The sequence below is a fragment of the Miscanthus floridulus genome, chromosome 5 (assembly GCF_019320115.1).
Source record: "Miscanthus floridulus cultivar M001 chromosome 5, ASM1932011v1, whole genome shotgun sequence".
NCBI lineage: Eukaryota > Viridiplantae > Streptophyta > Magnoliopsida > Poales > Poaceae > Miscanthus > Miscanthus floridulus.
This window is the reverse complement of record NC_089584.1, coordinates 110,400,548-110,423,318: the sequence shown is the minus strand read 5'-3', so window position 1 is coordinate 110,423,318 and position 22,771 is coordinate 110,400,548. Positions and strand designations below refer to the sequence as shown.

Below are 22,771 nucleotides of genomic sequence, written 5' to 3'. Positions count from 1 at the left end.
CGTGCGTGCTCAACTGAATGTGATGCGATCACGATCAGCGATCCCATGCACTCCTGTCCTGTCCAGTCCTTAACTCGGATCCCCGGGAGGGAGTCGGTGCTCACTGCTTGATCAGCGTCCTCCTTACATTCCTGGAATCCTGGGAAAAGGTGACGACGGAGTGCTGATGCTCTGCAGATGGAGCTCACGGCATGCATTGGTCCGGGTGCCCTTAGACCTGCTTGTTTCGTTTTTTTTTTATCCAGAACAATATTTTTTTTTATAATATTTCATTTGAAATAATGTTTTTCATCCATTTTTCTTCGCTTTCCTCCCAAAACCCTCCAGCCAAACAGGTCACTTTCCTTCTCTTCGTAGCGCTAGCAGCCTGCCCAGCCCAGCACAGACGACTGGATGAGAGAGCGTGTGTGAGGGGGTGTTTGGCTCCCATCATATAAAATTTAGTTTCTATCATATCGACTATAATAAACATGTTTGATACTATTTAAAGTATTAAACATAGACTAATTATAAAACTAATTATATAGATTGAGACTAATTTGTGAGACGAATATATTAAACCTAATTAGTCTATGATTTGATAATATAATGCTATGGTAACATGTGCTATGATAGATTAATTAGGCTTAATAAATTCGTTTCACGAATTAGTCAGGGCTTCTGTAATTAGTTCTATTATTAATATCCGAACATCTGATGCAACAATAGATATGATATCCGACGTAACATCTCCTAAACTTTAGGTCCTGTTTGGTTTCCATAAGTCAGGTGACTTATTAAGTCAGGTGACTGAAAACTAGTGACTTATAAATCATGCCTGTTTGGTTGTAGATGACTTATAAGCTCATGCATGTTAAGTGAAAGGTGTGGGACCCACGCGAAAAAGGGTGGCTTATAAGTTTTAAGCAGGGGTGAACCAGCTTATTTCTTATAAGCAAGGGTGACTTATAAGTTGGTGGTGTTTGACAAAATCAGTCACTTATTTTACTTTTTAACTTATAAGTAGGTGATTTATTTGAAACTAAACATACCCTTAGTCCACGGATAAACACCCCAGTGGAGGGAAAAAAAAGACCCATATCATACCGATGTGTTCAGAACCAACAAGGAGATAATGCTGTTGACCGCGCGCACAGAAGAGGGTAGACAACGAAAAGGCAGCCTTGCTAGTTGCTACATAGCCACGGTCACATTTCCCACGGTCACATTTCCGTGTGTGGGTGGCCCAGCGCTTTTCACCACCCTTTTGGGAAGTTTCATCACAATGGGCATGGGGGTGATGGAGGACAGGGCACCTGGCCGCCGGGTGGGCTTTTACCGGCCATCAATGCCCGCCCGGCCAAAGATCGCGCGGCCTTTAAAAAGCGCCGGGAGATAAATATTCCACCTGTCAACTTGTCAGGAGTCAAGGGGGGAAGAAGATAGCCCTACTACTAGTAGCGCCCTACTGTCGTGTATAGCTGCTGCCGCTTTGCGGGCTTTAATTGCTCGCAAAGCTACTTTATGCGGTAGCGGCCGCGAGAGCGCTGGCTTTGCCGCGGGATTACTGCTCTGACTCTCTCGGCTCTCGCCCGCGTCGGCGTCGTGCGAGTGGTTGGGAGTTGCGCGACGCACTGCGGCGCGGCCGGGGGACCTTTTCGGACGCGCGGCCTGCTCTGCTGACAGCTCGCCCACACACGCCGGGCCACAGACGGACCGCTGACGTGGGTGTGCCTAAATTATTGTTTATCTCTTATAACAAATTAGCATAAATATCGATATAAGCTAAATTTCAGTTTTCATATTTTATATATTGGCGGCTACTTAATGAATCGTCTTTGAGGCCCTGTTTAGATTCCAAAAATTTTCAATCTAAAGTATCACATCGAATCTTGCGGTACATGCATAAAGTACTAAATATAGACGAAAAATAAAACTAATTACACAGTTAGGTGAGAAATCGTGAGACAAAACTTTCGAACCAAATTAGTCCATAATTAGATACTAATTACCAAACGCAAACGAAAATGCTACAGTAACCAAACAATAGCTAGGCCCAAACAATTTTGGGAACTAAACGCACACTTAATTGGTTTCACAGCAGCTGTGGGGTTACTATGCTGCCTGCTACAGTACATTAATGAGTGAATTTTGTGCCAGGTAGGTGCAGTAACTCTCCATGACTACTATTCCGCTGCAGCTTGGGGCTTGTTTAGTTGGTGAATTTTTTTGGGAAATGGTACTGTAGCACTTTCGTTGTTATTTGGTAATTAGTGTCCAATCATAGTCTAATTAGGCTTAAAAGATTCGTCTCGTGAATTTCGTCTAAACTGTGTAATTAGTTTTATTTTTTATTTATATTTAATGCTTCATATATGCGTCTAAAGATTTGATATGATGAAAAATCTTAAAAAATTTTGCAAAATGAAGTGTAACTAAACAGCACAATGGAGATGAGATGGACAACCCAAAAGGCAAAAGGTTCATCCCATCAGTCATCAGCTGGCCATGACGTGCACTGGGCTCCTTCCTTCTCTTTCCCGCTGTAAAAAAAGGGCCCGACGACTCTGAACCCAAAAGTAGGTGAAGCGAGCGGACTTCAGGCTTCAGCAGCAGCAGACTGAAATCGACAGCCTTTTTCTTACGGTCACTCGGTCGTCCCGGTTGCTTCATTCGGAAGCGTGGCGTCGCAGCCAGCGTGTTGCCTTTCCTCGGCAACGACGCAAAAGCACCGGAGAAACTACGCGCTCGCTCGCGTCCGACGCTATGCCTACTCGCGCGCGGCGCGGCGCCCGTCCAGAAAAGAAAACGGCGCCCGTCGCCTACGAAGTTAAAGGATTTCGATCATCTCAAGGACGCGATCTTCGTATCTGCGTATAGCTGTAGATTTGTTTCTGCATAGATGGTGTGAGTAGTGTAAGTATGGTTAATGAGCGTGCGTGTGTACGAACATATCCAGATAAGAGACATTAAAAAAAAAACGGCGAGCTGAACCGCTGGTCTCGCCCTCGTCACCCGGCCGCCTCATCTCATGTCTCATCGATCGAGATGGGACATGGTCACATGGCTGGGATGGATGGATATCCATGCTGCCGTCTACCGCCCGTGACATGGACGGACGCCACGGCCTGGCCGTCTGCTACTCTGCTTTGATCTGGTGGTTAACTAGGGATGAAGACCCGGTACTATGAGCCATTAAATCTGCCGTTTTCGTTATAAAATTGCTAAACCTCAACCGGTTGATTTGGTCTCTCCAATCAACTGATTTTTGGCTATCTGATCTTACGCGAACGGCTAGCAGGGGGCGTAGCCGACGAACAGGCGAGGCACGCGCAGTTAGCGAGGGCCGCGCAAGGCAGCAGGTGCGGCCAGCCTCAGAGCTCGCGGCCCCGACCATGGCGGGCGCACGGCCCGGCGGGCGTGGCGCGGGGCCGGTGGCCGACGACTAGGAGGGCCGACAACCGGCTTTGAGGAGGGCGACAAGGAGGGCCGACGGCCGGCGACGAGGAGGGCCGACGGCCGGCTACGAGGAGGGCCGCCCCAGGCGGGATCAACGTTGCTGCTTCTTCTTCGGACTCTGTTTGCGTGCGCATTCGACGGAAGGGAAGGGAAGGGAAGTGCACAGGTGACGGAAGGGAAGGGACAAGGTTGGAGAGGTGGGTCCCACCACAATTTGGGAAAATTTGTTTTAAAATTTATGAAAAAAATTAAAATATATTTCTCTGGTATCTGCAATTCATAAAAATAATTTGAAAGCATTTCTGAAAATTTTGACATATATTTGTATTATCTCCAAATTACACCACCGTGTTTAATAAATTACACTGAAGAAATCATTGTAAATCTAGTAATAAGACAGTGTAAATATAGCTAGAAGACACTGTAAGTACATGGAAAAAATTCAATTGATAGGAGGAACGAAAACAAACTGAATGTCAGCCAGACAGATCCTTTCGTTAATGCAGGAGCCGGGTTGCTTTCCGCTGCAATCAAGGGGAAGAGCCAAGAAAGGGAAGATGCATGTAGCCCTCAAGAAAGCGATTTGTGCTGCTCTTTAACATCCTCTGGTTAGCTACTGTCGACACTACGTGTCAATTATCTCCACGTTCGGCTGGTGCTGATACGATCGTGGATTATTACTGCTGGCTGGTTTGGTGTGAGATTACGATCCTTTACGACCAAGTGAACAGGCTCTGTTAACACTCTGTTAACACCACGTCAGTCGATGCTGGCCAATCATCGTTTAGGGAAGAAGAAACTTGACCAGCTCAGGAAAAAAACTTATCGGCGGCGGCAAAAAGTCTACGATTTGTCTATCATTTCTATGAATAGTGAAATCATCGAAATATATCTGTCTATAATGATCTACACAGTTAGCAAAAGCGCTGGCATCTGTTCAGATCTCATTCTCATATTTATTCTAGTAGATAGTAGTAATATAGAATCTGAATTATGAATAAAAAAAGGTGATAGTGTTTGGATCTTATTCTCGTACAGTAGATTTCGGATTATTTCGGATCTTATTCTCGTACAGTAGATTTAGGAAAAAAAACTTATCAGTGGCGTGTTCAGCTGATCCGTTGCACAGTAGATTTTGGATTAATTTGGATAATTTAATAGTGTTATGTGAGAAGAATAAGCTGAAACAAGCTGGAAGTTGAGCAGCCTTTAATTTGTACGTATAGAGCAAATGTCCAATTAACATGTAGTGTTACCCTAAACAGCCGTGTAGTCCACTTACACACCGTTCATACGCTACTCGATGACCGACTGTGTCCATTCATTCGACCGTTCTATCTTGTTTAATTGACAGTGTAGGTCGTTTAAGTGGTCATGTAACCTAAATAAGCGCTGAACTATATGTGTCCGAGTAATTACCGTTTGATGAACATTGATAACAAGACCTATTTGGATTCTAAAATGGTCTTATTCAATAATCCAAATGTTTGGATCTCATTATTATTTTTATGTTCCATTCCAATTTTTTTAGAGATGACTTTAGCCGCTAGTACAAGTACTCAACTGTGCGATTGCCACTTACTATTGCTTCTTTCGCCCTTTTCGACCAGGAGTGGGCCTTCTCTTGGAGGAAAAATTGAAAGCTAACCCTGAACTAAAGCTACTAAAAGATTTGGGGGAAAGTGCACTTTAGAGTGCTTTCATGGTTTCAGTTAGTGTTTTTCTCTCACAACAAATCAGTATCCGTCGGATTTATTAGTCTAGAAATTAACAAGCAAACAGACCGTTTGATCGATCTTTATGCAGTACACGGAAAGCTTGCCTTTTCCGATGGCATTGTGGCAATCAACTTTGAAATTGCGTACAGGTGTGTAATTCCGACGTGGGAGCGGATTCCTTTCGCACCTTGAGTAGCATTGTCGGCACAAATGCGCAGCACTGCATGTATAGGGAATGCTCTTATCCGTTTCTCTATTGAAAACTGTCTGGAACTGTCCATGAAAATACTTAGGTCCTGTTTAGCAGGACTTCTTCATCTATTTCAGGAGCTGTTTTGTGTCAAACAGGGTAAAACAAAACGGCTTTATCCAGAAAGCCCCTTCAATTGTGCTCTCTCAGAGGTTTGAGGTGGGATGAAGCCAAAAATAGTGGCTTCATCCGGCTTTTCACTTCGTCCTGTATGGCGTTCTGTGAGAGCATTGTCGGGGATCAATACTAGGGTACCCGAAGAGAAGGAGCTAATAACCATCAACATTGATTTATCCGAGCAGTCAAGAGCGCGACTACAGCTCCAACCGACCCTAGGTGTGCAAGCTCCGCCTCGCTCGGCCTCTGGGGGCAGGCTCCGCTTCACCCAACATCGAGGTCGCGGACTCCGCCTCGCTCGACACCAAGGCCACGGGCTCCGCCTCGCCCGACCTCTGAGGGCGGGCTCCGCCTCGCCCGACCCTTGGGTTTGCGCTCTGATTCGCCTGACCTCTGAGGGTGGGCTTCACCTCGCTCGACACCGAGGCTACGGACTCCGCCTCGCTCGACCTCTGAGGGCTGGCTCCACCTCGCCCGACCTCTAGGGGCGGGCTTCGCCTCGCCTGACCCTTGGGTTTGCGCTCCGACTCGTCCAACCTCTGAGGGCGAGCTCCGCCTCGCCCGATCCCGAGGCCGCGGGCTCCATCTTGCCCGACCTCTGAGGGTTGGCTCCGCCTCGCTCGACACCGAGGTCGCGGGCTCCGCCTCGCGCCAGCCTCTGAGGGCTGGCTCCGCCTCGCCCGGCCTCTGGGGGGGACTCCGCCTCGACCGACCCCGAGGCCAGGGGATTCGTCTCGTCCGACGAAGACTCATTCCGCCGCCAACCACTCCAGGTCCAAGCGAATGGACCTGGGTCAAAGCTCTGACACCAGAAAGGTGACCGACACGCCCCGATATAACCCATGGCCGTAACGGGCCATACTTGGGGATTTACATAAGGAACAGCGTCGGGCGTACCGGTGCTGTTCTGCCTAACCCTCGTACAAGCACTGACAGGCGCGTTAGTTTACCACGACGTTCGCTAGGACGAAGTGGAGCGCCATGACCGGGAGACGACGCCTGCGCATGGCGCCAATGACGGACAGGGCCACGACATGGAGCTATCCCTGTTGACGTCTACAGGGTCGGCACGACCCACATGAAGGAAAAGAAGGACCCAGCGATCCTGGAGGACTTCTTCTCCTTCTCATCCTCCTCTTTTCCCGCAACTATAACCCGTGCTTTCCCTTGGCCTATAAAAGGGAAAACATGACGTCCCATAAAGGGCATCGCAACACATCGCATCAATTGGGACTCGAATCCATCAAACTCTGAACCGACCAGAACACATAAGCATACAACCGGGAAGCGACCGAGCTCTCGGCACCCGTTCGCTCCTCTCACCAGAGACTTGGGACATGTCCCTCTCTCGACTGTTTGTAACCCCTACTACAAACTTTCAGTGCTACTAACACGAGCAGCAACAACGAACTGGACGTAGGGACATTCTGCTCGAACCAGTATAAACTTCGTGTCCTCTTAGCACACCATCCGAGCCAGACGCACAATATTAGAAATTTACTAGTCGGTGGCAACTCGAAACGCCGACAAGCATGTTTCAAGGAACTCTGTGTCGAGCTGTTTTGTCAAACGATTTATCAAAATGGCTCTAGCTCCACCAATGAAGCTGTTTATGGAGCTGAAACACACAAAAAAATGGCTTTATTAGTGAAGTGGAGTCGCGCCAAATAGGGCCTTAGCCTTCCGCAACGCTAAGTTTGCCTAGTAGTCCAAGCCTTTACGTTTGCAACAAGGATTAGCTTCATTAGGGGTTTCGCAAGACGACATAGCAGCTTGTAGAAGTAATAGTTGCTTGCTTTGATAAAAAGGTAGAACCACCACTCAAAAGCGCTTTGTGACAAAAAAGCAAACCATACTAGGAAAAAAAACAGGCTAAAGTTCCAACAAAAACTATAAAACCTACAATGCCTATTACGTGACTATGATGCAATAAAAGTAGCATGCGATGTAAGATTGGTCGCTTCAAAACTCATGTATCTATGCGGCTTGTCATTTTATTTTGAGGCTAACACCGTTGTAGTTGTCCTTACATAGCAGTAGCACGTGTTTCTTTTGCTCGTTCTTTCCACGACGGCTTAATTGGCTAGAAAACGGAAACGTGATAGGGGTTTTCCCGCTTATTTCCATCCGTTTTCATTCCTAATCTATCTATGACCCATTATGTTACAAAACAAATCCAACTACCTAAATAAAAAATCTACAGTACATACATAACAATAGACATTCCGGAGAGTCAAATCTCAATTATTCCTCTACAGTATTTTGTTATTTTAGTATAGATGTCCTCGCCACCTTAAGTACTACTTAGTCAAGTTAAATTATTCCCTGTCACATGCATCTGAATAACTTCACGTTAAGTTAAACAGTAATCTAACAAATATGAATGGTGTTGAAGCCACGTGGAACTAGAACTCTAAAGTAGAAGTCCAACAGATCCGAACGGGGCATAAATTGGCCAAACAGGCAAACATCATTGCACAAATGTGGTCAGCTGTCAACTTGTCAAGAGTGATTCATTTGATCCGACGCGAGACGTCAGGCACCTAAAGGCTATAACGATAATACCATTTCATCGAAAGGACCAGCTGTAAACCTCTAGCGATATATTTAACTGGTCGATGAACGAGTCTTTATAAAAAAAAAGAAACTGGTGAACATAACTACTACAGTGTGAGCATAGTGGGTCTGGATTCTGGAGTTGAAAGGAGTGGTGAGCTTTTTTTTTTGAGAAAAAAAAAAGGAGTGGTGAGCTGAAGCACGGGAGCATAGTGGGTCTGGAGCTGTAACCCAGCCCATCTAAACATGTTCATTAGGCTGGGAGGCCCGCAAACAAATATAGCCAAGTTTGTTGGGCCACCGCCGGGCGCCGCCCCCGCCCCCGCCCTGTGTTCCGAAGAGCGCGACACGGTGCATCGCTTCCGCAAGACCGTAAGAGCCGACGTCTCCTTCTGGCCTACTCCATTTACGCCGACGGATCGGAAGCCGGCCGGCCCCTCGCACAGCAGCGAGCGTTTGGTCCTCGAACGTGCATGCCCGCGAGGCGCGGCCGGCGGGCCGCGGGCGGTTGCTTGCGTGCGTGCGTGCTCCCGGCCAGCCCATGCGTCCAGCGCCCATCTGCCCCTGCATGAGTTTTCATGTCAGCATCGGCGTCGTTTTCTATGCACCAGAACCGGAGTTGAATGCGGAGGTGGAGCGCGAAGGAAGCAGTCGGTGCATGTTGAGTACAAAACAGAAAATTGTTCGTCAACTCCTTGGCCTGCCGACCATCAGCCATGGCACATGCTTCCCGGAGTGGGAACCGCGTTCAAGATCGTCAAGAACGACTCAGGATGAGTATATACGGGGGATACATACACAACTTGTTGACACAGAAACAACCTGTATTTCTTCATCACCATCAGGCACCAGCTGAACTAGCCTCGCCATTGCCAACACAGCCTGATAAGATACCTGCAGAACTGCAGAAGTGATCGATCCACACAACTCCAAAAGGACAAAAATGACGGTGAGTTTCCGCGTTATGCGTGCGTTTTTCTTGCAATATAATCTACTGGGATCCCTGCTGCGTCTTACGTACTGATTTCATCTGCTGATACTACATCACCTACAGCTCGTGGAGATGTGCGTGCACATGGACTGCCCCGGGTGCGAGAAGAAGATCCGGAAGGCGGTCCAGCGGCTGGAAGGCGTGCACGACGTGGAGATCGACATGGCGCAGCAGAAAGTGACGGTGAACGGGGACGTGGAGCAGAAGAAGGTGCTCAAGGCGCTGCGGCGGACGGGCCGGCGCGCCGTCCTGTGGCCGCTCCCGTACGCCGCCGGGGCCGGCGCCGGCGCCGCGCACGTCCTGGCGGAGCAGCAGCTCCTGTACCAGCCCGGCGCCGCGGGCCTGGCGGCGCACGCCAGCCACGCGGCGCGGCCCACGTCCTCGTACAACTACTACAAGCATGGCTACGACGACTCGCGCATGTACGGCGCATACTACCACCACGGTGCCAACTCGGCCGTTGCCGGCACCAGGGCCACCGACTACTTCAGTGACGAGAACGCGCAGGGGTGCTCCGTCATGTGATTGACAGGATCCCCATGTCAGACAGACAGACAGACATGTAAAAATGAGATGTATAATCTGTACCGATCACATATTACATCGAAAAGATTTGTTACAATTACTTCTTATTCTAACAGCCCCTCACGATCACAGCTGATTTATGTTGAAATTGTGCTTGAAATTCTATAATTGTCTCACTGATATTGTCTTGGTAAATCCATTTATTTGCAACTTAATCTCATGAAGAAACAAAGTCAATTTCTAGTATTTTTCTTGACACTTGTTCTTTAACAAGGCCACCACCTTCACCGGAAGATTACACATGATCTCAAGTGCTCCGGCTCGCGAACTTTCATGGCTGCCTCACATCTACAAACAATGAGATCACTCTTATATGTGTGTCTCTCATGCCAACACATATCCCTAACACTACATCTCACACTTGATCCTCACATTCTGCTCTCCTTGAGGTCCAACAAACCTTAGCCTCTCTCAATGTGACCAAGATTGTCTGGTGCACTCAACTTCTCCTGGATGGACCGTTCGGTGCATTCATTGCATAGTGCCCTTCTCTGAGAGTGTTGGGTGCAAGATAACTTACACGAACATCGAAGAGTATCATGGACTCCACAGAGTATGTATTTCATGTCCCTGAATAGTACATGTCAAGGGTATTTATAGAGGTCCCCTCCTTCGCTACTATACATGTTTAGGGGGTATTTATAGGGGGTGAGTCTTCGACTTCACTACACAGGCTATTCTTCCCTTCTTACCCTATTATTATTATGCTCAACACACATATTTGCACTTTCTTAAGGGTAATTTCATTCATTTGACGAAGCCTGATGGCAATTTGATTCACAAGACGAAGTCTGATACTTTTGACAAAGCCAACTTTCGACGAAGCCTAATACTTTAGATGAAGCCAACTTTCGACGAAGCCGGATTCTTTTGACGAAATGAAGACTAAATCATTAGGCCATTCAGGACTGCGTTCTGCAAGGTCAAGTTCCCAACAGAGAGACACTGGCCGGACTCGGATCCAAGTGTTCAATGAGTGCAATTTCTTCTCCACCATATTGTTTGTTGAGTGCATTCTTTTCTAATCTCACCTCTAACTTCCTCCAATGAACTCTGATTGAGGCAAAAACTTGTCCTGTTGGACTCCCGCATGTAAGGAAAACGAACCCCAGGTCCATTTACTTTGTATTTTAGTGTTTGATGACCAACACAACTAAATTAGATTAATGAATTTGCAAGTAAATGTTTTGTAGTTCAATAGGGTGCAAGACGTGACTTGAACGAAGGCGACATGATGATCCCACGATCAACACCATAAGTAAGACCCTAGAAGCACAAAAGAAGACCTACAAGCAAAGTCCAAGCACGAAGATAGGAAGCAAGCCGGACGTAAGATCGTGAAGAAACGAGCTTCACAGAGGTGACCGGACGTGACCCTTATAGCGACCGGACGCGTCCAATCGAGATGCTCGGCAACCATAGGCGTCAGCAGCAGCGACTGGACGCTGAGAACTAAAACTGACCGGACGCGACGATGGCACTGTTCATCATCTCGGCAACACATTCCGCATTGACCGGACGCTGGCGGATAATCGACCGGACGCAGGAACTGCAGCGTTCGATTGAGTCCAGAGAGGTTCTAGAGCGGCGACAGCGCGACCGAACGCATCCGATCAACAGTGACCGGACTCGGCAGTGCGTCCGATCAACGCGCGTGCTCCAACCGTCGGGATGACCTGACGTGTCCGGTCAAAACGATAGCAGCGTCCGGTCAGTAGCAGAAAGGTGGGTTTCATCCCCAACGGCTACTTTCTCAGTGAAACTTATAAATAGAACCCCCAATCGGCCATTTGAGAATAGTGGAGCTGAGGAAACATATTAAGGTTAATACACCATTTTAGTGATCTCCACTTGCATAGAGTGATTCATTAGGTGATTAGCGTATGTGCTTTGCGAAGTGCTTAGGTTGATTAGACCACCGCTTATGCACACCTCTTATCACTTGGTGCTTGCGTGCACCATTGTTGTACATTAGAGGGGCTTGTAGTCTTGCGAGATCATACCAACCGCGTTTGTGGTGCGACCGCCACCGTGTACCGAAGGGAACAAAGCCTGCGGCGGTTCGGCCAGAAGCTTGATAGTGAAAACGGCAGGGAGCGGTACGGAAGAGGCTTGCCAGAAGGCACACCGGAGACCTACTTGCGCGTGGGGAAGGCTCGGGGCTATCCACGGAGTTACCCGATCGGGAGTTTGGCCCTTGCAAGGGGCTCCAACGAGGACTAGGGGGAAGCTTGCGCACTTCTCGATACCTCGGTAAAAATACTAGAGTTGTCGATGAGAGTTTGCATATCTCTATCTTACTCTTTAGCTTCCGCATTTACATTGTTTGCATAACTCCTTTTGCGATAGAGATAGCAACACACTAGTAAAACCATAGTTGCATATTTAGATAGTTTATCTTTTGCATAGGTTTTGCTAAGAATAGAAAAAGAGGCCATAGTTTAGAGTTAGACTTTTAAGTTGCCTAATTCACCCCCCCTCTTAGGCGTCATGGTCCCTTTCAATCAGTATCGGAGCCGGTTGGCTCAATTTGGACCTTTGGCTTCACCGCCGTTGAGCCGACGCTATTTAGAGTGGTTGGGATAGATATCTCTAGGCCTCAACACTTTGACGACACTAACTTCTCCTACTACAAAGCTAGAAAGGCTTATCACCTTGAGGCGATAGATTTGGGTGTTTGGAGAGTCACTCGTGATGGGATGAAACCCATTAAGAATCCCGATAAACTCACAAAGAGTGAAGAAAAAAAATTCATTTTAATGCTAGAGCTAAAAATTGCTTGTTTGAATCTTTTAGCATGGATGTGTTTAACCAAGTGTTCACTTTAAATACGGCACATGAAATTTGGTTAAAACTCTAAGAGCTCCATGACGGCACAACTAATGTACGTGAGCAAAAACATTGTCTAGCTAAACAAAATTATGATTCTTTTAAAATGAATGATGATGAGCTTGTTCGTGATATGTATTCTCGTTTGAATCTAATTATCAATGAGCTCCATTCAATAGGATTAACAAAGCTAGACGATGCAGACATCGTGAGGAAGATCATCTCCGTGCTACCATAAAAGAAATATGCAAGCATCTTCACCATCCTTCATAACATGAAGGACTTGAGCGCCATGACCCTGGCCATAGTCATTGGTAAGATAGTGGCATTTGAAATATCACGCAAGATGGGTTAAGAAGAAGCATCTTCATTAAGCAAAGGCAAAGCCCTTGCATGTAGTGAGAAAGAGAAGATGAAGGGCAAGCAAGTTGATACAAGCTCAAGCTCATACTCCTCAAGTGAAGATAAAGAAGAAGATGAGGATGATAATGATGATGATGATGAAGATTCAAGTGATGATGATCAATCTTCCTCCTCCATCTCCAACCTTAATGAAGAATCAATCAAACTTATCAACAAGGTGTAGAAAGATGATCCAAAGGCTCAATGTCAAGGGTGTGCCCATCTAAATTTAAGATTTCATCTTCACCAATCAAAGAAATGACCAAAGAAAGAAAGGATGCTATGGATGCGGCGAGTTGGGACACTTTGTGGATGTTTGTCCAAACAAGCCCACACCCAAGACAAAGAAGAAGGCGTGCAAGGACAAAGCCTTCACATCAATAAGGTTATGGGACGATTCTTCAAGTGAAGAAGACCACCACAAGAGGCGCGGGCACAAGCACTCATCATCAAGCACCTCACGTGTGTGCCTTATGGCACGAGGTAACAAAAAACCTATCCCTAGTGATAGTGACAATGATAGTGATAGTGATGATGAGTTACCTTCTTATGGTGAAATTGAGCAACAAAATTTTAACTTTGCTAAAGTTTGCACTAGTCAACAAAAGAAGCTTGAAAAATTAAAAGAAAAACTAGATAGCTCACAACAAGCTTATGCCACTTTGCTTGAACAATATAAAACTTTTGACAATCTTAATATGGAGCTATCTACTAAAATTGAGCAACTTGAGACTAGTGCAAACACAAATAATTGCACAATCAATGATGAGCAACTTGTAAAGAAAAATTAAAAATTAAAGGAAAAGTTAGCTAGCTCACAAGTTGATTATAAAAGTTTGCTCGCTAAAATAGAAACCATGTGCAAACATTGTGATGAGCTAACTAATAAAGTTGCTAATCTTGAAGCCGTCGGTACAACCCCCACCGAGGCACCTAAAAAGAAAGGTTTAATTTTTGATATGCCTAAAAAGGATGGCTCCACTTCTTTATAATGATTTATGTTTAGACTCACCCTTGTGCAATCAAGTTTGTATTGAGAAAGTTGTTGTAGAAACATGCACACAAGAGATCGCAATGGAGAACGAGCAGCTCAAGCAAGAAGTGGCTCGCCTCACCAAGGACTTGACTCAAGTGGAAGGCAAGACGGAGCAAGCCCAACTTCATCAAGATAACACCGTCAAGGGAGTGAAAAAGCTTTATGAAGGACAAGCTGTAGTTTGCTACATGTGCCACAAGGAAGGTCACAAGTCCTATGAGTGCAAAGTGAAAAATGGGGGAGGAACTAAGAAGAAAGAGAAAAATAAAAAGAAAACAAGCAAGCTCTCCAACACCTACACCAACAAGGTGGACAAAAAGGCCTCCACACCTTATCTCTTGAAGAAGAATAAAAATGACAAGGTGGTGACCATCAAGGTGAACAAGAAGCCAACATTGGAGCCAAACATATTTGGGTGCCAAAGGAAATTATTTCCAATATGAAGAGCACCAAGATGGTTTGGATCTCGAAAGAGAAGTGAGAAGTCCAATGGACTTCGGGGAATTTAGAGACTTGGTAAAGTATGGGTGCATTTCATGGGGTGCATCATTATGGATAAGGTAATTGCCAAGTGGGTTAGTGAACACTATGGACCCAAATTCCCCTCCCCATGTTAGGTAACTAGATTTAATTTCTTACAATTTCAAATAACATCTAATTCATTTTCATGCCTAGGTTTGCATTTGCATGTTTAATCTTTTGTCTTGAATACACTAGGTATATCTTATGGTAGGCTTGCTCGGTTTCACTCTTAACCCTTGGAGCAAACCTACATGGTTTAAATTGTTTAGGAGCACGACACATAGCTTGTTTTACAATTGTTCATCTAATATGTGCCAAAGTCCAAATTGTAGATAATTTCTCCCGAATATCACTTTTGAAAATGATTTTCGCATTCATATGATGTCATCTTTCAAGTGGCATTTTTTATTCTAAAATCAATGTGCATGTCTCCTATAAGTATTCTATACTTGTGTGCACAAACTTAGGGGGAGGTTACTCTACAAGTTGGATGCTTTGAGACTAACACATTTTCAAGCTTATCATGTAAGTAGTAGTCTCATTGCAAGGAAAATGGAGTCCCCAGAGTTAAGCATCATACTTCAAATATCCAACACCTATTACAAGTGGTATAAATCAAATTGGTTTCCACATGTGGTATTTCTAGACCGATATCATCATGTTGATTTCACTTTGGTATTTATATGTTTTCTCCATGCATAATATAGCTTAAACTCTCCTGATCATTAATTTGTCAATTATGCATAAACAACATTCTTCATCATATGTATATATATTTAGGGGGAGCTTAGTCTATGTAATGTGAGAGTCAAATTTTGTGACCTATTCCACTCCACATACAATGGATCACAAAGTTTGACCTTCTCTTGTGCTACTAATATCTTCCTTTTTGGTGTTTGATTCCAAAGGGAGAGAATTTGTAGGACTAAAAGCAAGCCCGATCATAATAATTTACAAGTGGTAATGGTCTGAGAAAGGAAGGATAGTGGATTATGGAGTTAGGGGGAGGCTTAAATCCATAATGCCGCATGAGGACATTTGCAAGGGCAAGATAGGTTTCCAAAGATGTTTACATGTGGTATCTTTTAGCATCATATAACATTGCCCTTTGCATTGCATCCTAGCAAGTAAATAGTTTTTAAATTCTCAATTTTTTATTATTTGCTTGTTTTGGTCGTGTTGTCATCAATCACCAAAAAGGGGGAGATTGTAAGGAAAATGGACCCTAGGTCCATTTACTTTGGATTTTAGTGTTTGATGACCAACACAACCAAATTGGACTAATGAATTTACAAGTAAATGTTTTGTAGTTCAATAGGGTGCAAGACATGACTTGAACGAAGGCGACATGATGATCCCACGATCAACACCATAAGCAAAACCCTAGAAGCACAAGAGAAGACCCAAGATATCAAGCAAAGTCCAAGCACGAAGATAGGAACCAAGCCAGACGTAAGATCGCGAAGAAATGAGCTTCACAGAGGTGACCGGACATGACCCTTATAACGACCGGACGCGTCCGATCAAGATGCTCGGCAACCATAGGCGTCAGCGGCAGTGACCGAACGATGAAGATTAAAACTAATCAGACGCGATGATGGCACTCTTCATCATCTCGACAACACATTCAGCATTGACTGGATGCTGGCGGATAATCGACCGGACGCAGGAACTACAGCGTCCGATCAAGTCTAGAGTGGTTCCAAAGTGGCGACAGCGTGACCGAACACGTCTGATCAACAGTGACCGGACTCGGTAGTGCGTCTGATTAACACGCACGCTCCAACGGTCGGGACGACCGGACGCGTCCGGTCAGGACGACAGCAGCGTCCGGTCTATAGTAGAAAGGTGGGTTTCGTCCCCTACGACTACTTTCTCAGTGGGCTTATAAATAGACCTCCAACCGACCATTTAAGAATAGTGGAGCTAAGGAAACATACCAAGACTGTTAATATACTATTTTAGTGATCTCTACTTGCATAGTGCTTAGTGATTCATTAGGTGATTAGCGTAGGTGCTTTACGAAGTGCTTAGGTTGATTAGACCACCGCTTATGCGCTTGCTCTAGGTTTAGGCCTAGTGTTTAGTGAGGTTTGCACACCCCTTATCACTTGGTGCTTGCGCGCACCATTGTTGTACATCGGATGGGCTTGTAGTCTTGCGAGATCACACCAATCGTGTTTGTGGTGTGACGCCACCATGTACCGAAGGGAACAAGGCCCGCGGTGGTTTGGCTGGAAGCTTGACAGTGGAGACGGCGTGGAGTGGTCCGGGAGAGGCTTGCCGGAAGGCACACCGGAGACCCACTTATGCACGGGAAAGGCCCGGGGCTATCCACGGAGTTACCCGACTGGGAGCTTGGCCCTTGCGAGGGATTCCTTGCGAGGGTCTCCAACAAGGACTAGGGGAAAGCTTGTGCGTTTCTTGATACCTCGGTAAAAATACCAGAGTCGTCGATAGGAGTTTGCATATCTCTACCTTACTCTTTAGCTTCTACATTTACCTTGTTTGCATAACTCCTTTTGCGGTAGAGATAGCAACACACTAGCAAAACCATAGTTGCAAATTTAGATAGTTTATCTTTTGCATAGGTTTCGCTAAGAATAGAAAAAAGATGCCATAGTTTAGAGTTAGACTTTTAAGTTGCCTAATTCACCCCCCCTCTTAGGTGTCACGGTCCCTTTGACCGCACAACCAAGCTCTTGGGATCACATGTTTTTCAGGATTGCCCCTGCCATTGCACACTTGAACATTTGATCGAGCCTTTGCATACTCAAAACCTCTTCTTGATGAGCATAACTATTGAGAGGTCGTCAACTTCGAGTCTTCACTTGTAACACTTGATTCATCCATGATCCACTTGATCTTGGTTCTTTGATTGCTCTACTTGCATTGATTCTTGATTGCTTTTCATCTTCAATCTTGAGTTCTTGATCTTCTTGTCATCAACCCTTGTGAATGTCTTCAGCTTCTTTACATTGTAGCCTAACATTAACTCTTGATCCTTCAATCCATATGCTAGCCACACATGACAAGTTGTCCTTTTCATCAATACTTGAGTACACTTCTTCATGTCCATGCGTTTTGGCCTAATGTTAACCTATTTGTCCAAAACATACATGTTAGTCAATAAAGAAAAAATGTCATTAAGCACCGACACTCCCATGCAGCACCCCTTTGGATTTTGTCCATGGTTCCTAATTGATGCTATGTTGATCCTCTGCGTAATGCTGCAACTTCGACCATGTCAGGTGATTTTGCAAATAACAACTCCATCACACACGAAGGATAATCTAATGACATGGAAAGGGTGGTGCATGGGGATTTAGGATCAATCATATTGTTTTGTCCATCCTCTTTGTCTTCGGCCTGGCAACATCCACTTCTACCAAGGCCCCATGCCTTGACTTAGTATTGATCTTACCATGACTTCAATCAATGTTGTCTTCATTACCTTCCTTGTGCACTCTTGCCTTCTATGTGCATGGCAATGATCACCCGCCGTCCACTTTGAGCCTTTGTCCAAACCTTCTTTTCCATCCTTAACTGCTCTTGGTCTCTTGGTCAATCGACATGAACCTCCTTTTGATCTTTCCATCACCTTCGATCGTCAAATCTTTTCCATCACCTATAGATACACAAACGAAGAGATGTTTTTGAACAACTCAACTATAAACATAATTGTTGGCCTTAACAATCACTTATCACCAAATAACAAGGGTACTCTCAATCTTATGAACTCCCCTCCCCTCTTGCCATATGATATTTAAAATATTAAGCACCCCCCCCCCCCCCCCCAAAAAAAGACATAGCATTACCTCCATGAGACAAAAAAGTGAAAATGGGCAAGCTATCGAGATAGTAGTTGGTTAGGATCAACTTTAACTTACCTACCTCATCTTTTCTCCAAGATAAGTTATTATTACCCTTGCATGGGTCCTTTCGACCATTAAGGACCCTTAACAATGCATAAAATTCTACAGTAGCTATACATTAATTTCATGAATTATTTTCACATAAAAACACATGAAAAAACTCACATTCCGAAGTGGAACTAAGATATGGGGCAACTAGATCTAGATTGATTTTGAACGGCTGAATAGGTTTCAATAGTGTGTTAGTAGAAAAAAACGATAATGATACTGTGCGGGCGTCTGTCCCGTCCAGGCGCCGCGCGCCTGGGCCTGTGGCCCAATTAGAGCGACAGTCATGCCACTACAGAAAAGAAGAGCCGCATCAATTTCTCCAACCCCTCGCCATTTCCATCAACCACTGCGTGCCCTCGATCGTTCGCTGCCACGCCCGCACGCTCCTCGGGACAGACGACACGCTCGAGGCATGCCCGCTTGTGCTCCCTTCCTCCCTCCCTCCCTCCCTCAGGGACCTCCATTGTGACCCGGCTCCCGCTCCCCCCCAGAGTGAGGACGACGGTTGCGGCTCCGACGAGGTAGGTCGATCCTTCTTTGGATCTGATCTCTCCTCCTCCTCCTCCTCCTCCTCCTTTGGATCTGAGCCCTCGTCCTCGTCCTCGTCATCCTCCTCCTCTAGATCTGAGGGACACGGCGGTGGCTAGGGTTCCGGCGAGCTCTGGGGTCCTATTCCCTCCTCCCACTAGCGAGCTCAAAGGTGATGGGCCAGGGCTGGAGCAGCCTACATCTCGAGCCCATCCCCTTGCTGTTTGTACGTCCTTTGTTGTTTCTCCGTGTTGAAATGGGGTTTTTTGATGTTGCAACAGATGATTTTTGAATATTTCAATTGGATTTTAGGTTGTTGTAACAGATTATTTTTGAATGTTTCCATTTCCATGTTTCATGGTTGATTTTTGCGATGTTGCAGTACTACTATTTGAGATGTTGCAGTACATAATTTTCGATGTTTCAGTACATAATTTTCGATGTTGTAGTACATATTTTTCGATGTTACAGTACATGTTTTTTCGATGTTGCACTACATATTTTTGCAATGTTGCAGTACATGAATTTTGATGTTGCAGCACGTAATTTTCATTGTTGCAGTATATGTTTTTAATGTTGCTCTATATATTTTTGTGATGTTGCAGTACATGATTTTCGATGTTGTAACACATAATTTTTTATGTTGCAGTACATGTTTTTCGATGTTGCAATACATAATTTTACGATGTTGCAGTATTTATATTCCGATGTTGCACTACATAGTTTTCCCATATGTTTGCGATGTTACACTTAAAGTGTTTTCGTGCTCTTGGGACAGGGGTCGCGGTGGGGAACGGGGTGCGTTGGAGAACAGGACAAGGGCGCGGTGGGGAATGGGGCGTGGTGGAGGAACGGGGACAGGGGCGGTGGGGAACAACGTCAGGGGCGTAGTGGCGAACGAGACGCGGTGGGGAATGAGACGTGGTGGAGGACAAGGGCGCTACCTGGGACCTATGTCCGGATGTCGCCAGGGGGCCGGACGCCCGAATGCTAGGTATGCAAAAAAAAAGTCAGGTGAGGTTTGAATCCAGCATATCACCATATGCACGCTTGCGAACATTTTGCATTAGCCGGCCCATATGGTAGCAAAAAGAACCCGGCCCATATAAACGAATATAATGGCGGATACAAGGAGCACTTCACCTAAAAAGGAATAGTTTTCCTTTATTCGGCTTATCACGCAACTCTATTAGCGAAGTGATTCAGATTTGTGATGGTCATGTAATATTCCTTGCTCTAATAGTTTATTCTGCCCGTTCAATAACCCCCGCTTGGTGAGCGCACAAAACCTCACCGCTCACCTCATCTCAAAGAAAGAAAACCGATGTTGTATTGCAGCTAACAGTTCTAGCATCCTAATCTACTTTCTGCTATACGATAGGGCCCGTTTGGATGAGTTTTATATTCTTAAAAGAGTTAAATGCACCAGAGGTCTATTAACTTGTGAGGAGGTTTCGGTTAGGTCCATCAACTTTCAAAGTGGCTTTTTGGATCCATAAACTTTGTATGATGTATCACTTAGGTCCATATCCCGCCACATGGGCTTCTCATGCTGATGTGGCATGATGACTAGCCTCGTCGAGCAAGTCATGGATGTGAGAGAAGTAGCATGGTCACCAGCCATGGGCAGCAGGCTGCCGTCGCACACATACAACCCCTCCACCTCCCAGCTCTCGCCGCGCCCATCCACGGCGCCGTCCTTTGGGCTAGACCCCATCCGGCAACTGCCCATCTGGTGCACTGAGCAATGGAGCGCCCACGTGTCAGGCCCTAGGAGCATGGGGCCTTTCCCTACTATCACCTTGTTGAGGAACACCTCCAGGTCCTCGTCGCAGAGGCCACCGTCGCACCGCAGCCAGAGCCCGTCGCTGCGGTGGGTGCCCACCTCGGCCGCTCTGACGGCCACCAGGATGCGCAACGCCTCGCACAGCCCGTTGCGGAGCTCCTCCACGTCTTCCCGGCTCGAGGCGCAGCGCACGCGGCCCTCGCCGTCCACATGCCCCGCGCCGCGGTCGTGGACTAGGGGCGAAGGCATGCACGGTGCGTGCGTACCGGAGCATGTGCTCCTTCATGTCGCGGCCGGACTCCCAAGGGATCAGCGAAGCCCAGCACCCAGGCCCCAACGCCGACGTCTGGATGATAGTGCGAGCGGTGACACGGTGCATGGTCATGATGATGCCACCCTCGTAGCACTTGCCACTGAGCTCCGCGGCTGCCTCCGGCGTGCCATCTGGGAAGTAGCCCCACGCCATAGACACCGGGTGCAGGTGAAGGTTGTGGCCGATGTGCCTGTTCTTGAGCCCGCTGTTGTGGAGGAGAGGCGGCGTCATGAGCGCGCCACACGCCGAGATGGAAACCTTGGCCTCTATTAGCAACTTCTTGGTGATGCCGTCGCTCATGCACGCTGCCACCAGGCCCACACACTTCTTGCTCTGACCGTTCATGTCGCTGGGGTTGCTCTCGAGTACAAAATGCTCAGCCTTGCAGCCTGCCAGTGTGACCGCGCCGCCGGTCACCGCGAGCCAGCACCCGCCGTACTGGAACCCCTCCTCTCGGCACCCATCAATCACCGTGAGCCAGGCGCAGACCGCGTCCATGGCATGCACGTACTCCTGCCTCTCAAACATGTAGAGCTCCTACAACATGGAGGAGGCGGTGAACAGGGACCTCGGGATGGCGCCGGAGAAGGCGTTGCTGGAGAGGTCGAGGATGCAGAGCTCGCCGGAGTAGGGGGGCCTTCAACACCAACCTCGGCCACATCACGCTCATGGCGTCGCTCATCACCGACATCACCTCGTGCTTCATCCGTGCCTGCACCGCCGCGGTCATCCTCATCGGTGATGCCAGGTCGCCGGCCTTCACGGCCAAGATCCTGGCTTCCTTCGTCGTGTTCGTGCTCTTCGTCGGCTTCGTCGCGTGACCCGTCGGCCGGTACATCGCGTACAAGCGCGATCTGCCAACGGGGGCGCTCCTCTCCGAGGGCTCCTTCGTGCTAGACGTGTGCGAGGGCAAGACGTCGTCGTTGATGCCGTCGCAGAAGATCCTGACGTGGCCCGAGATGGAGGGCGTGCAGAAGAAGTCGGTGTGGCGGCCGCCCAAGGTGAGCCTTGACCAAGGGAGGAGGTCCAGCGTGAGCAGGAGGAGCAGCGTGTCGCTAGACCTGGACATCCTGTAGCCCGCTGCCGAGGGTGGCGAGAGCGAGGAGGCACGCACGGACAGGTCGTGCCTGCGGACGTCGTCGTGCATGCGCACGCCGCTGAGGCCGGGGAAGAAGCAGGGGGAGACCATCTCCAAGGGACATAAGAACTATGACCTCCGGAGCTTGGCTTTAGGAAATGGAGCAGCCGCTCACTGCCCCAGTGTCCTGGCGCCGCTCCAAGTGAGCTCCTACTCTAGTGAAGTGAAGCTAGCAGCCAGCCTCGAGCTTGAGCAGAGCACAACTTGCTCACTTTTCTTGTACTAGCACACTGTAGCTGCAAGAACACAGGTCCAAGAAGAGGAAAAAGGAAGCTCTCTGGTGGTGCCGGTGCGTGCGTGCTTGTTGTGGGTGGCAGAGTAGAGCGGGCCATCCATGGACGCCTACGAGGCCACCAAGGTGTTCTCGTGGATCCATGCGCTAGACCCGGACCACGCCGCCAAGATCATGGGCTTCCTCCTCATCCAGGATCGCGGCGAGAAGGAGATGATACGCCTCGCCTTCGGCCCCAAGGCGCTGCTCCACACCGTCATGGCCAAGGCGCGCAAGGACCTCGGCCTGTTCCCGGCACCGGGCTCCGGCCCGGGCACGCCCACCTCCACCGCGCACTCGTCATTCCTCCTCTCACGCCAGAACTCCGGCCGCAGCGGCGGTGGTGGCGCCGTCACCGCGCCGTC

General features: G+C 47.5%; 1 protein-coding gene and 1 pseudogene across 1 annotated transcript; one reads left to right on the top strand and one right to left on the bottom strand.

Moving 5' to 3' along the window:
• Positions 1 to 8,928: 8,928 nt before the first annotated feature.
• On the top strand, positions 8,929 to 9,595 carry LOC136453016 (heavy metal-associated isoprenylated plant protein 28-like). Its single transcript, XM_066453594.1, has 2 exons — positions 8,929 to 9,028; positions 9,134 to 9,595. The coding sequence occupies exons 1-2, from the start codon at positions 9,023 to 9,025 to the stop codon at positions 9,593 to 9,595; spliced, it is 468 nt and encodes a 155-aa protein (XP_066309691.1). The 5' UTR covers positions 8,929 to 9,022.
• Positions 9,596 to 20,372: 10,777 nt separating this feature from the next.
• On the bottom strand, positions 20,373 to 22,186 carry LOC136455112 (long-chain-alcohol oxidase FAO1-like; annotated as a pseudogene).
• Between the last annotated feature and the right edge of the window lie 585 nt (positions 22,187 to 22,771).